General features: G+C 41.6%; 1 protein-coding gene across 1 annotated transcript; it reads left to right on the forward strand.

The window, feature by feature from the left end:
- Positions 1–755: 755 nt before the first annotated feature.
- On the forward strand, positions 756–14,910 carry RECQL (RecQ like helicase). Its single transcript, XM_030960932.1, is given in 16 exon segments — positions 756–1,111; positions 2,068–2,140; positions 3,192–3,389; positions 5,256–5,435; positions 5,961–6,067; positions 7,010–7,208; positions 8,646–8,812; positions 9,191–9,272; positions 10,313–10,461; positions 10,554–10,671; positions 11,295–11,433; positions 12,142–12,233; positions 12,523–12,742; positions 13,808–13,877; positions 13,879–13,938; positions 14,502–14,910. Coding segments are annotated over 15 exon segments (1,986 nt in total). The 5' UTR covers positions 756–1,111; positions 2,068–2,124; the 3' UTR covers positions 14,691–14,910.
- The last annotated feature ends 352 nt before the right edge of the window (positions 14,911–15,262 follow it).

Genomic DNA, 15,262 nt, shown 5'->3' on the forward strand with positions numbered 1-15,262 from the left:
ACTGAGCAGCCCTAACAAAAAGGAGACCATCCCAGCAGCCTCCAGCTGGGCTGCAGCACAGTCCTTCAGAATAATTCCTGCAGGGATCCTGAATCCCTGAGCTCTGGGCCAGGGCACAGAAAGCCAGCTCTCTGCAGTTATGAATAACTCACTCTCTTTACAAAGTGTTTCATAAACTGCTTCAAAATAACCTCATCAGCTCTGAACCTCTGGAGACGTACTTGTACACAGATAAACATCCCTGGGGCTGCGCTTGGCTCCTGTTTTCTCCAGGGGCACACAAAAAAATTATTAAAATTCTTTTTAAGAAAGGGGGATTAGGGGTGCGTAGGACAGAGTACGGAACTACCGTACACACGTGAAAATTTGTGCAATTAAGAGCGCAGATCTTTTCCCATGGCCGTGCCCTGCGGGAGTTTATCTCTCTAAGTCAGCGTCAGCCGCTCTCACGGGGCAGGCGGCAGCTCCGGGCCGCCAAGGGCCGGGCACACCGGGGCTCCTCGGGCTGGGGGAGCTTCCCTGCGGACAATTCCCGGCTGGCGGGGAGCGGGGCCGGCACGTCTTCCGGAAGCACGCACCCCGCCGCAGGACAGCCGCCAGCCGCCAATCAGCAGCCGCCTTGTACGGCCGCGCGGGCGCGCCGTCCCGCCCACGGCCCGCGGCCGGCGCTGATTGGCGGAGGAGCGGTGCTCGCGCCGGGCTGAGGGCGGGCGGCGGAAGGGGCGGGGCCCGGCGCGCGCGGCGCAGGTGGGAGCGGGGCCGCGGGGCCGGGGCCGGGGCCGTGACGGGTGAGGGAGCAGGGACGAGGGTCAGGGATGAGGGATAAAAGGTAAGGGATGCGGGAGCGCGGCCGGCACTGGTCCTCGGGACAGCTGTGGGAGCTATCGGCCCGAGCCACGGCTGAGCCCAACGCACGGGAGGACACGGCTGCGAGGCGCTACTCCTGCTCGCCTTAGCGGTCTCACTCCATCCAGCCATCCAGCCCAGTCCTGCGCCTGCCTAGCGGGGCCTTCCCTGCCTGCCCGTCCGTCCGTCCGTCTGTCCTGCCCCGTCCCGCAGCCGAGCAGGCGCTTTAGGCCTGGCAAGCGCCGTGCCCGCGGCTGGCGTGTAGGTGAGGGATACAGAGAATATTGCCGTGTATACGCTCACTAGATGTATTTCTATAATGTTCACAGTGTACGCCTGTGAATATTCCCACACTGGAGCAGGTTGCCCAGGAGGTGGTGGAGTCGCCGCTCCTGGAGGTGATTAAGAGGCGTCTGGGTCTGGCCCTGGGTCATGCGGAAGTGTTTTATTCACACATCATTATTAATATGTATTTCTCCTCCCATTTATAGGGGTGGGGAAGATCCTTGTTGGGGTGGAATTAGCTGGTAATGAGGAATTTTTTCCCCCAGTATTCATTGTAATGTTGAATTTATTCCCTTTCATCTTTCATTGGACTTTACTTCCGTCCATGTAATAAACAGTTCAGGATGCAATAACAGAAAATATAAATTTCTTGAGTTTGGTATTATTAAGGTACAATGTGACAAAAACTGTTGGTCAAATAATGACGCAATAAATTCAATTCCATGTTCATTTCACTGATGGTTATTCAAAATTGATCCCCTTCTCTAAACCAAACAGCATTTTCACTTCCTCCTAACAGATCCTCTGGGTGGTATGGTGGCTGCCTTTCGAAGGGGCACAATATACTGTGTCCAGACTTTTCTGTAAAATAAGCTTTGAAGAGATCCAAAATGGCAATGGGCACTTGGTGAGTGAGTGGTCTACCTTAGAGCATTCCTCTTGCAGGAAATGTATGACTTGGTTAAACTTCACCTGGGTTCATTTAGAAGCCTGGTGAGCTGTGGCCTTGGGAATTGGTTGTGAGTTTGTGTTTATCCATTTTGCAGGAGGGAAAAAGCAGTTGTCATCTAGTGAGCAAATGAAATTAACTAGTGCTTAAACTGTTACATCAACAGCTCTGGTAATGAAGAATCTCCTGCAGAAAATCTGTTCTAAGTTGAGAAGGTTTACTTATAAAATATATTTTAAAATGTATTTATTTCATTTTCTTTTCAGTGACAGTTGCTTGGTTAAATAAGATCTCCTAAAGATAACATTCTTTAATCTCCAAAGATGACAGCTGTTGCAGGTAATCCATGATTTATATTCCATATGTTCATTTTGCTGTTTCTTAGCTAACAAGACATAATCACCTGATGTTATTTACATTAATTTAATGTATGCATAAAAGAACTTGTGGGATCTGTGCTACTTTAATTAAGATTTGAAGAAAAAATTCTTTTACTGGATAGCTTCTTATATCTTAGGTGAAACTAAACCAAAATGCCCCATCCTTGGAAGTGTTCAAGGCATGGTTGGATGGGGCTCTGAGGTCCAGTGGCAGGGGAGTTGGCGTGAGATGAGCTTTAAGGTCCCTTCTAACCCAAGCTATTGTAGGATGAATATCAAGTTTGTCAAGGAAATTACTTGGTTTTCAATATTGTAAAAATGTGCTTCATATTTTAAGATACTCTTAACTGTTTTCTGCTCAGTAGCAGTGGGCATTTAGGAAGACACTTGTCACCATTTTGTGCTATTTGAAATGAAGATTTTTTTCCATATTGCGCTTCTTTGTTTCCATAACCATATTACCATATCTGCTCTGGATGGGCCAAAATCTCTTGGGTTTTGTGGGTATGGGGGAGGAAGTAATTCCTTCTGATGCTTTTCTGACCTGGCTCTGGAGTACATGCTTGACATGCATGTGTATGTGTTAATTATTCTTTTAGACTCCAGGGACTGGATTCTAGAACACAATCTGCAATTCACACACATGCATGTTGGGATGGAAAGAGGCAATTCCTGCCGAAGAGTCACTTGTGTGACCCAAGCTTTTGGGGAGCATTTGCTTCACTTCTTTCTCGTGTAAAACATTTTCCCTCTACACCCAAACCCTGTTACTCAGCATCCTCTTGTTCTGTGGAGGAGGGAGGTCTTGGTGCATGAATGTGGCTTGTTGCTAATGGCCCTATTTACAACTCCAGAGGAGTTTAGCTTGCCGGGGTTAATGTTGCTTCTCACATGTAAATAAATGATTTCTTAACAGCTTGATCACTGACTGGAGTACAAATAACAATTAAAAGTGGCATCAGCACATGGCTGTGGTCTCTATTGTGCCTTCTCCTTGCCTCTCCCTGCAGTGCTAGAGGAGGTGCTGGTGTCCATTGAGAATGAGCTGCAAGCAGTGGAGATGCAGATACAGGAGCTTGTGGATAAGCAGCAGGAGCTCCTTCAAAAGAAGATGAGAGTAAAGAATCTGATAAAACAGTCCTCAGGAGACTTGGAGGCAGGTGGAAGTAAAGACACTGAAACCTCAGCTGAGGAATGGAACAAAAAAGGTTTGCAGAGTCAAAGTCTAATATTTTAACAGAAAGGTGAACTAATCCAGTAGGGGAAAATGCACTTATACAGAATTTTGTTTGGATAATGATGTTGTCCTATTTCATTTTAATCAGCTGGCTGACATGCCAGGGTAATGGAGTGATGTTTGTACTTGTCTCACTGGACATTCCTAAACACTAATCGAGTTGTTCTGGGCAGAATTATCTGTTCTGTCAGAATGGCCTGTTTTAACTGCTTTAATTCTTTGCTTGTTGTAAAGTCACAATTTGATCTAATTTGCTCTTAGAATCCTAGAGTAAATTTTTATTGCAGTACTTGTATACTAAATGCTTATACTGCAATACTTCTCCTTGTTTCTGTTCTAAAACAAATTGCTTTGAAATTTCTCAGGGTTTGATAATGACAAATTTGGACTTAGAGTTGATTTTTGCTGGTTTTGTGTTTTCCCTTCCTTGAGTGGGTAGGGCATTAGTAGTGTTTGTGATGGGTTATGTAGCCTCACTGTCTTACCAAATTAATGCAAATTAGATAGGTGCTGACTGCCAAAAAAAACCTAGAATACATTATTATTGTAGAATTAGTGCAACTAGCTAGTGCCTCGTGGTGGTGGGAGGACTGCTGTGTTTCAAGTTAGACATTAACTGAAGTCCTCAATGGTTGTTGCTTCTTGGCCATGTTATGCCTTGCCACATACGACTTAGATATTTTGATTTTTTTTCTCCTTTTTAATTTAATTTTCAATTTGTACATGCCTATACCTAACGTATATATAACCTTTTTTTTGCTTTTTAAAAAATGAAATTAATCTTGTAGTTGAATCCATATTTATCTGTATTTGAGAAGTATTATGTATGAGTACTGCTACTTATCATTGCAAATTATGCAATTGAACAAATCATTTGGTTTGTGTAGTTCTATGCCTGATTCTCACCTCCTGTGCTTTGAAAATTAATGTCTTTGCAGTCAGATGCTGTGTGTGTATTAAACAAGAGCAGCAGCTAAATTTGTTCCCAGTTTAAAGCTCATGGAGGCCAGTGGGAGACTTTTCTTGGCTTCACAGAGCCTTGGATTTTAACTGTGCTCTTTGTAAATTTCTCTGCAATGTCACCTCAAGTCCCAGAATTAATTTTTGCCTTGCACGTGGTGTAACCTGGAGCTCTCACAGTTCTTCTGCATTTTAATTTTAATAGTACCAAAATTATGTATCAGGAAGCATAATTTTAGTTTTTACAGTACTACATCTTTTAAAAATGCAGTCTTTAGGTCTTTATTGAAGAAAAGAAAAACCTATTATAAGCATGTTGGGGTGGTGATTTTGGGGAAGATTAAACAACTTTTCCCCCTCTTTATTTTTTTAATAAATGCTTATTATTGATTGAATATATGGAAAAATTGTATCCCTCCTTCTTTATGCTATCTGTAATTGCTGCATTTGTATGAGGGAAGCAGTTGAGTAACTATTGTAGGGCTCAGTGTCTGGTTTTATTTATTTTCAGAGTGGGATTCTAATTTCTAGTTATTTTGGACCAATGAGTTAACATGATCATATGATCATTAGCACTCTGAAGTTCATCTGTTTTCAGTTTTTCACATTAGTTCACATCCATGTGCAATGAGAGCTTTGGCCTGGAGGTGAATTGTGTTTACTATTTGAGTTTTCAAAGGTACACCTTAGAATATGATGTATCCAGACTCAGGTTGTGTGGAACTTTTTCTGTGCCATTATGAATCCTTAAACACTTTCCTAGATCTAAAATTGTGTCACTGCTAGATTCAGTTATTCAATATGTAAATTACCCCTTCTTCTTATATTTTGATTTGCTTATGAAATGTGTTTAAGTTGGTTTTTTTTCCCTTAACAGATTTTCCATGGTATGAGAAGATAAAAACTGCACTGCAGAGCAAATTTAAACTCCAGAAGTTTAGATCACTGCAGCTTGAAACAGTAAACGCTGCAATGGCAGGGAAGGATATATTTCTTGTCATGCCCACAGGTGGTGGGAAGAGCCTTTGTTACCAGTTACCAGCTGTCTGTTCTGATGGTATGTAAGGAAGAAAAAGGACATAATATAACGAACTAGATTTATTTTCTCCCTTTTATAGTTATTTGGAGAATGAACATTATTTAATGTGGGTTTTGATTGGTCGATTTGGTTTTGTTTGGTTGGTTTATTTTTAATAACACATCCAATTGCATTGGAAGTTGACTTATTTACAAAGGCCAAATTTCCCACTCCCTGTCACTGCTCAGTTCTGTGGCAAATCAGCGCCTCATGACACAGGTATCCAACTTTTCTTTTGTATATTTTCATACTCTTATCTGTTGGAGCTCAGTTGTGTTTGTGGTCTAGACCCTGAGAGGAGGTGTGTGTTGTGGGCATTTAATAAGACTTATCCCTGTGTGATCTGGCACTCATTTGTCAGCTGTCTAGGAGGAGAATCTCCTGCTGTGTATGAAGCTTGAGCTTACATTTGGCAGTTTCTTCAGAGAAGGGCTGATGCATCAGTATAAAGAATTAGAGGAGATATTTGTGACATCTGAACTGCACAATGGTTGATTGTTACAGGTTTCACACTGGTGATATGTCCTTTGATATCTCTCATGGAAGATCAGCTCATGGTTTTGGAACAGCTTGGTATCTCTGCAGCTTTGTTGAATGCCTCAAGCAGCAAGGTGTGTATAAGTTCTTGTGCTTTGTGGTGAATGTGCTGGTGTCTCCCCTCTGTGTAGTTACTTGTGAATATTGAATGGATGAGACAGATTTATCAGCTAATGCTGTTCTAGCAACAGTATCTGGCCAGGAGGGTGCTGTGATGTGGGGAAGGTGGTTAAGTATCTTGTGTTCATGTTTTAGTGACAACAACGCATGGGAACCAACACCATGTGTGGAATAAATAGATTTCTTGGGGCTGTTTAGAGGGTGTGAAGTGCCTTTGGCTGATGTGTTTGTAGATTTTTACTCAGTTTCTAGACTTGGAGTAGGTGATTTTTGTCTTCTTTTACCATGTTGAGCAGTGCAGGCTTTTACATATAATTATTTATCTCTTACTATAGGGTGGTGAGCTGTTTGATCCAGAGGCCCAGAAGCAACTCATTTCCCAGTCTCTTACTAGACAGTTGCTTTTTTACAGTTAATTTCCTGACTAGCAGGAGGCTGTGATCATCAACTTGCACATGATACTGGATTTGATCAGTCTCTGGCTTGATGCAATGTGCCAAACTTGAAGCCTGCTTTGATGAAGAGAGCTCTGAAAACTCAGTAATAAAAACTACTGTAGTGTGCAAGGAATTATTTTACACTTTTAGTATCATAGGGATGTTTGGTAGGTCAGAATTTGTTGGGGAAATGTTGATACCACCCAATGAAGCAAAGGCACATATTCAACACTTTGTTTCTTCAAAGTTCCAGCACAGATTTTCTAAGTATTAAAACGACCATTTCATATACAGTGATCTTCTACAAAGGCTTATAGTGGTCAGTGCCGTGGAACACTTTATCAGTCTCTCTTAATTACACCTTGTGAATTGCTAATCACCTCCTAAGAGCCTTAGCACTAAGCGCTCCAGTGTGTTGTCCCAGTTTGTCACCCCCTGCTGTCTGGTTTTTTTGAACAGGAACACGTGAAGTGGGTGCACACAGAAATGCTGAAGAGGAATTCCCAGCTGAAGCTCATTTATGTGACCCCAGAGAAGATTGCAAAGAGCAAAATGTTCATGTCCAAGCTGGAGAAGGCTTACCAGGCCGGCTGCCTGGCTCGCATTGCTGTGGATGAGGTGCACTGCTGCAGTCAGTGGGGCCACGACTTCAGGCCTGGTATGCTCCTCAGAAATCCCTCTGCAGGGCTGCTCACGCAGTAGTCAGTCACTCATGAGTTGGGCCTGAAATAAGGCCAGCTGCTTCCTTCCTGTGTGAAATGAATTCTTAATGTGTGACACCTACCTGTGTTAGCTCAAGGACTTTAATTTACAAATCATCCAGGAGCTAAGGTCATGCAAATGACGATTTCAACATAGATTTTGCTGTCAGTATTCTGAAAAATTACTTAGTCTGCTTATTTTAATTGGAGCTTCATAAAATCAAAGCTTTTTTATGGCATCTTTAATAGGGGTGATAGTTACCTTTAATCTGCTATATGAAAGTGTCATCCTGTACACCACTCCCTGGCCCTTCTGATGAAAGAGGTACAGCATTTTGTAAATTCATGAGATATATTTTAATCATCTCTAAAGCAAGTGGAAACAAATTCCCTTTGCTTACAGCGAAAGAAAGTGTGCTTCAGTCTTTTCCTGTCTTGGAGAGTGTAGAATATTGTCAGTTGCTGTTTCTTTGTCTTTGAAAGCAAACCTGATTTGAAGCAATATTAGCTGTAAAGTCACTCTTAGCAGTTTTGCTAAGAAGTGGTGCCTGAGCCAAGAGCCAGGCTGGTTCAAGAGGCAGTGTGGAATTTGGATGTGTTCCTCTGGCTGCACTTCTGTTCAAAGGCAGTAGGTGGTTGTCAGTACTGAACCTTTAATTTTTTTTATTATTACAGCCTGGTCTATGTTCCAAATTTCACATTGCTTGTTTATTAGAAAAGCTCTGTTTACTCAAAAACTCTTTGTAAAAACAAACCTGCAAAATAACCTGAATATTGGTTAATACAATGCAACACATATTTTTCTAACTTTTGAAGAATTTCTACTTCCATTCATTTTTGCCTTCTGAATTGTGGCTGATAATTGCAGCCTTTCAGTACCTGGAGGGAGCCTCAAAGGAAACTGGGGAGGGACTTTTTGCAAGAGCTTGGAGTGACAGGCCAAGGGGGAATGGCTTCAAACTGAGGGTAGGATTAGATTGGGTATTAGGAAGAACTGTGAGGGTGGTGAGGCACTGGCACAGGCTGTCCAGAGAAGTTATGGATGCCTCATCCCTGGAGGTGTCCAAGGCCAGGTTGGATGGGGCTCTGAGCAACCTGGGATAGTGGAAGGTTCCTTGCTTGTGGCAGGGGGTTGGAACAAGATGTCCTTTGAGATGTCTTCCAACCCAAATGATTCTGTGATTGAGTCTTTAAAACTCAATTAGAAGACATCTCTTTTGCTAAGTGCAACCTGATAGTTACTTCCTTTGGATGTATAAATTAGTTCTGTAGTAGATTAGCAGTAATAACATTTATTGCAGTATTACCCCATTAAATACTGTCTACATTAATGCCTTTTTTAAGTTTGCATTTGTGGTAGGAGAAATCTTTCCCCTTTTTCTTTTCTTGCTTAGACTACAAGTCTCTTGGTATCCTGAAAAGACAGTTTCCCAATACTCCCTTGATTGGATTGACAGCAACAGCTACCAATCATGTTTTAAAGGATGCTCAGAGCATTTTGCACGTTCAGAAGTGCATTACTTTTACTGCTTCCTTCAACAGGCCCAACCTTTACTATGAGGTAGGTCTTGCTGCCTGGTTTGTGCTGTTGTGTTGTCTCCTGCAGGGAGAGGGGCGGGCAGCAGGCTCAAACTGCTTCAACCTGTTGGAAAATGACTTATGATGGCAGAAAGGTTGTGAATTATTCTGTTGTGCTGTATTTTTCACTTTGGCCACAGGTTTGTTTGTTGTTCTTGGTGGGGAAAGCTTGCAGCTTTGTTTTGGGGTTTATTTTTCAATGGACTTTTGAGTTGTAATTTGACTGTTCATAAAAAGAATATAGTAATTCTTTTTAAATGGCAGAATAGTTGTGTTTATTATGTTGGGGAAAGTAAAATAAGTTTGTTTGGCAGGCTGTTTGCCCAGTTGAACTCTGACATGTGCTTAATGTATTTCTGAGGTTCGGCATAAGCCTTCAAATAACGAAGATTTCATTGAGGACATAGTTAAGACCATTAATGGAAGGTACAAAGGACTGTCAGGTAAAAAGTGTCACAAAAGACGCATGTTATCTTCCATAACCTTCATCATTACAAGGATATTGGGATGTTTTCAAATGATCTTGAAGCATGTACAGAAATTCTGGATGTTTAATGTATGGTGAGGGCAGCATTAGAATAAATGAAATTTAGGAAGATCAATACCTTGAATAATTTCTCTCTTCATTCATTAGTGTTTAAATGTCTTTAGAGTTTACTTGTATCTTCTGAAGTATTGAACTGGAATGTTGATGTCTATAGAACAATGGTTACATAGGTAGTAATAGGAAGGTTTAAGATTGTAAAAGCAAGGCTCAGAAAAGGTGATCTCTGTGTTCTTAAATCACCCATTGCTTGCTATCCATGTGTCAGGATACTTGCTATCTTTAATATGTGTTTTCATATTTGTTCAGAAGAGTCATCTGTTACTCAGTGCCCAGAATGGGTGTTATGGGGTGAATTGCAGATAGAAACAGAAATGTAGAAGTTGGACTTGTGTAGTCAATAAACCTCTGTAGTGGAAATAAAAAGGAGAAACATCTTGCCAAGGTTCTGGAGAAGCAGTCTGTCCCTGTCTCTGCTTGGAGCTCTGTGGCTGTGAGGAGCAGCTCCCTGAGCACAAACTGTGCTAAGATGATTCAAAATCAGATGGCTTTGTGGGTGATCCTTAGCTTAGCCCAGCCTGACTAATGACAAAAGGCAGATTTAACTGAAACCTCAGGTAAGATGCCATAGATGTCATAAGGCATAGCGCCCTTTTAAAAACCTTTAATAAGCATTGTCCTCCTTGAGCATTTACAGAATGTTTCCATGGTTCTATGGATTGGCACCTGTATTTCCTCTTTAGCCTTCAGGTCCAAGCTGATAATTGAATTTTCCTTCATAAATACCAATACTATGGACTAAATTGGCACAAAGACTGTCTAATGCTTTTTAATTATTTATTTCATAAGCTAATAAAACTTTCACAGTTGTTTTTAACTATTGGGGATTGTTTGGCCTTTTTAAGGCATTACAATGAGGCCTCTTTCACTTTTGTGCAGGAATTGTTTACTGCTTTTCTCAGAAGGATTCTGAGCAAGTTACTATGAGTTTGCAGAAACTGGGAATCAAGGCAGGGACTTACCATGCAAACATGGATGCTAAATATAAAACCAAAGTTCATAAAGGATGGGCAACAAATCAAATCCAGGTTAAGTAAATACTTTACATGGACTTATGTTTTATTTAAACAAATTGTGATTTGGTAGCTTGATGATTTCTCAATCCTTTTCTTTTTCACAGGTTGTAGTGGCAACTGTTGCTTTTGGCATGGGAATTGATAAACCTGATGTGAGGTTTGTAATCCATCACTCTATGAGCAAGTCCATGGAAAACTACTACCAAGAGAGTGGACGTGCAGGTATTGCAGGCAGTGGCTTTTGCCAAGTTGCCACTGACATCCACTACACCAGCAAAACTGTCCTTCTGTTTTCCAGGCAGTTGTGCAAAGTCTCTTCCTTTGAGACAGTTTCCAAAGGGTGTAATGAAACTGCCTCTGTAAAGAGGCTTTAAATAGAAACTGAATTCATGACCACACCTCTACTGCAGTAAGAATAACTGGCTATCTAGCATCTTTTTAAATACTTGATTTTCTATCAAATCTGTGGTTTACCAGAATAACATGACACAGATCTGATATACAATTTTATTTGTTTTATTTTGCACAGTACCTGGGATGTGTGATTCACTCAGATTGCCTCTAGATGATGTTTAATCATTGTATGAATTTCAGAAATACAAGTAGAATGGGAAGTCTGGAGCAGGGAATTTTAAGGATTGATCAATGTTTAGCAGCATTAAACACCTGTTATGGCCAAACTCCACCCCCAAAAATGTTTTGCAGTGTTTTGGGTTTTTTTGATCTTGTTCATCTCATTACTGTTTTAAAGACAGATTTGAGTCTATGTGGAGAAGAGCTTATGAAAGAACTTGAGGGGCAATTGGTTGAGATTGTAATTATCTGTTCATTTTAATGCATTGCAGGTAGAGATGACCAAAAAGCTGACTGCATTTTGTATTATGGGTTTGGAGATATATTCAGAATCAGCTCAATGGTGGTGATGGAAAATGTTGGCCAAGAGAAGCTGTATGATATGGTATCTTATTGCCAAAATATGAACAAGTAAGTTACTGTGGTGGCTTGGTTGCTTAGTTTTTAAATGGGCTAATTATTTGGGGCGGGAGGGGTTAGGGGGCATTTGGAAAAAAAAGAAAAGAAAAAACCTGAAACAAAACCAAAATGAACCCTTCACCAAACAAAAGCACCCACAAAAACAGGAGCAAGCTTGCCAGCTTCAGGATACAATTCTGGAAGTGGTTGTGTTGAGGTGAAGTATCTGTCAACGAACACTGTCTGGATTTCAGATCCCAGTCAGAGGAAATTCCGGAGTTCTGTGGTTTTGGCTCTGAGCTACAGTGTTTAATGGCCACATAGGAATCCAGGTGTGTTTGCTGCTTCACCTGCTTCACTGTGATATTTGGAATATTCATGGAAAATGTGTATCTGTGTTGTGGACAACTGGTGCATCCAGTAAAGCCTTTTGTGGCCTCAGTGTAACCATGAGTTCATATTCTTAAAAGTTTCCCTTGAAACTGCAGATTATACTCCTCTTGTGCTTCAACCAAACTGTTGCTACACCAGTATTGGCATAGCTGATAGGGAATACTGGTGTTGCTGCATTTGTTCTCTGATTTTTCCTCTGATAATTCTTTGTGCTTGTTCTGAGATCTGAGTTGTCCCTGGGACCTTTTTTGCCATTTTCATGTGTATAAGGCAGGTGTGACAAACCCACCTGGGATCCATAGCCCCCCTCTGCTCTCCTCTCCTCAGGTGTCGCCGGGTGCTCATAGCTCACCACTTTGATGAGGTGTGGGATTCTGCAAACTGCAACAGAATGTGTGATAACTGCTGTAGAGAGAATGGTAGGTAAAGGACAGGGAACATGGGAAAAGGTGATTTAAAGAAATACCTGGTGTAGAAAAACGCTGAACAAATTTTGTGACCTGTGCTTGTATTACTGACTGTTTTCAAGGTGCAGATTTTGTTATGAATATCTGTTTTTGGTGGCCTGCTGTTGCCAAGTTTGTTTAAAAGCCAAACAAAAAAAGCCTTGCACATATAGCACAAAGATATATATTTATATCTACATATAACTCTATGTATAACTACAAAGAGCTTTCTGTTTAAATGTTCCTTCACTTTTACTTGCAGCATGTGGGAAGCTGGATGTAACAGGATACTGCAGGGATCTAATAAAGATCCTTGAGCAAGCTGACAGCATGAGTGAGAAACTCACCCCACTGAAATTAATCGATGCCTGGTCTGGGAAAGGTGTGTCCAAATTCAGGGTGCCTGAAGTTACTCCACCCAAGCACCCTCGAGAGGAGCTGGAGAGAATTATTGCCCATTTACTGCTGCAGCAGTATCTGAAGTATGTAAGAGAACTATTTTGTTTTCTTTATTTTGGTTTTTTAACATTTAGTAGTCATTTTTCTTTGCTCTCTTGTTACTGCTGTATAACATTAATGGATTCATTCTGTAGTCCTGTTTTCATTTCAGATGCATTTAATGTATTCTTAAAAACCCTTCAAGTATTGCTATATTTCCATTTCTAAAGTCAGAGGAACAGCTGAAATGCTGCATTTTGTGCAAATTAAAAAAGCTGATGGTCTTCTGTATTCAGATAGAATGTTTAAATCTGCAGCAGGATTAATTTTGGAGAAGTCTGCAGTTCATACAGCTCTCATTCACATTCCATGGATAAAGAGAGCAAATGGGGTTGTGCACGTGATGTCTAAGTCAGGAAAGACTGGTTAATGTGGAAGGTGGTACTCAGAAATTTTAAGAAAGCATAGTGGAACTAATACCCGTGCTGCCTCTGTAAGAAGTCCGTGTGCTATGTGTTTTGTCTTCTCATATAATCTCTAAGTTTAAGAATATTTACAAATATCTAATTCCTTTATTTTGACTTAATTTTTCTTTGCATCTCTCTGTACAGCTTTTTAAATATTATATAGGGTGAGCTGATGAGTTTTACGTACTTTTTGCCACATCTCATTTTCTTCCATGTGTTTTAAGAGATTGACAAGTGTGCATCTGAGTGTTTTTGTGTGTGTCAGGGTCCACAAACTGAATTATTTTAAGTAACTGTTAAGTGTATTGGAGTAGCTCTAAGTCACCTGACTGTCTACTTGAATAGATGAAGCAGAATGAAGCTGCTCTCTGGAACATCCATCAGAAGGGGTAATGTGTCTCTGTCCTTATGGAAAGAGCTGTTGAGAAGAGCAGTGGTGGAGTCACCATTCCTGGGTCTGTTCACACAACATGCAGATGTGGCACCTGGGGACATGGTTTAGTGACAGTGCTGGGTTGATGGTTGGACTTGATGATCTTGGATGTATTTTCTAACCTTAATGATTCTATGATTTTTTTTCCCCCTGCATATTCTGGTTTCCATCTCCAACCTTCCCCTGTAACAGTGATTTCATTCATGCAGGGAGGATTTCAGCTTCACAGCCTTTGCCACAATATCCTACCTGAAGGTGGGACCCAAAGCCCGGCTGCTGAAAAAATGAGGGACACGTCATCACCATGGAGGGGATAACAAACAGCAAAAGTGTTTCCAAGGTATTTACATCTGTTCTCATTTGCCATATAGGTATCTTTTCCATTAGAGCTTAATTTAATCATTTGGTATCTGCTCAAAACCTGTTTTGTAGTAATGCAGTCATTCTATCCTCCTCAAATTGCAATTCAGTTACTAGTGCAAACAACACACTTTTCAAACAATGTCAGAAGCAAAAATGCAGAAAAAAACCCAGTCTAGTCTCTATGCTTAACCTAACACACCCTTTCCATTTTGATAAGTTCCTGGCAATATTTTGACATTATTATTTCATTTTTAAAGGTGTTGAAAATATTGATCTTAGCTTTTATGGTCAGTGAAATGTGAGAATATCAACAATATTCTAATTGTAGGCACTTGCCAGTCTCCTACCACAGAATTTCAAGATGCAACTTCCAGAAGTATTTGGAATGTGATGGAGCACATGTATATGTGCATATATATGTGTATGCATGTATATCATAAATATCATAACCTCATAAATATCTTCTCTCTTGTGTGGGAACATGTAAAAAAAAGGAAAGCAGTCGTAGAATTTTAATTGAACTCTCCTTAAATCTTACAGGTCAAACCATCTCAATCTTCACATTCAAAAGGAAGCAGAGAAAATGCCCAGGCTGGATCAAAGACTGTACAAGATTCAGCGGTGAAGAAATTACAGGAACATAAACGGCCCAGCTGTAGTCCGAACTTAAAAGCAAAGAAGCCTAAGCTTCAGGGCGGTGCACATGACCAACCAGTAGTTATTGACTGAGTGTCACAGACTACATTTAAGATCTAATCATGGTTGCTGCTCCATGGACAGTGCAATATATTTTTATACTCTATCTGTTGGAGCTCAGTTGTGTTTGTGGTCTGGACTCTATGAGAAGCAGTGCCCTGCGGCACAGCACTTCTACAGCCTGCCCCCTGGCAAGGGCCTGGGAGCGCTCGTTCCTGTCACCTGGCTAAAGGAGCCTCCCCAGCCCTGCTTACAGGGACCTGGGTGGGGCTGCTCCTGGGGACAAAGGGTGCTGCCAAGGTCCTGAAACATGCCCTGAGTACAGGGCCTGCACGCTGGCAGCTCACCAGCACGACCGGCAGCATGGGCACACGTCCCGGCCCTGGCTACAGGCGGGTCATGGTGCCCACGCTGCCGCTAAGCGGCTTCGTGCCAACCTCAGAAAGCAGGGGTGAGGCTGGACGCTTTCTCCACCCGTGCATTCTGGGTACCCGCCTGTGGCTGCACAGAGCTCCTCTTCCCCTCCTGGGAAGTCTAAGCTACACTGCTCTGTTTCTGAAGCGGGGGGCTAAAGCACAAACACACTTCCTCACTCACACCAACTA

The sequence above is a fragment of the Camarhynchus parvulus genome, chromosome 1A (assembly GCF_901933205.1).
Source record: "Camarhynchus parvulus chromosome 1A, STF_HiC, whole genome shotgun sequence".
NCBI lineage: Eukaryota > Metazoa > Chordata > Aves > Passeriformes > Thraupidae > Camarhynchus > Camarhynchus parvulus.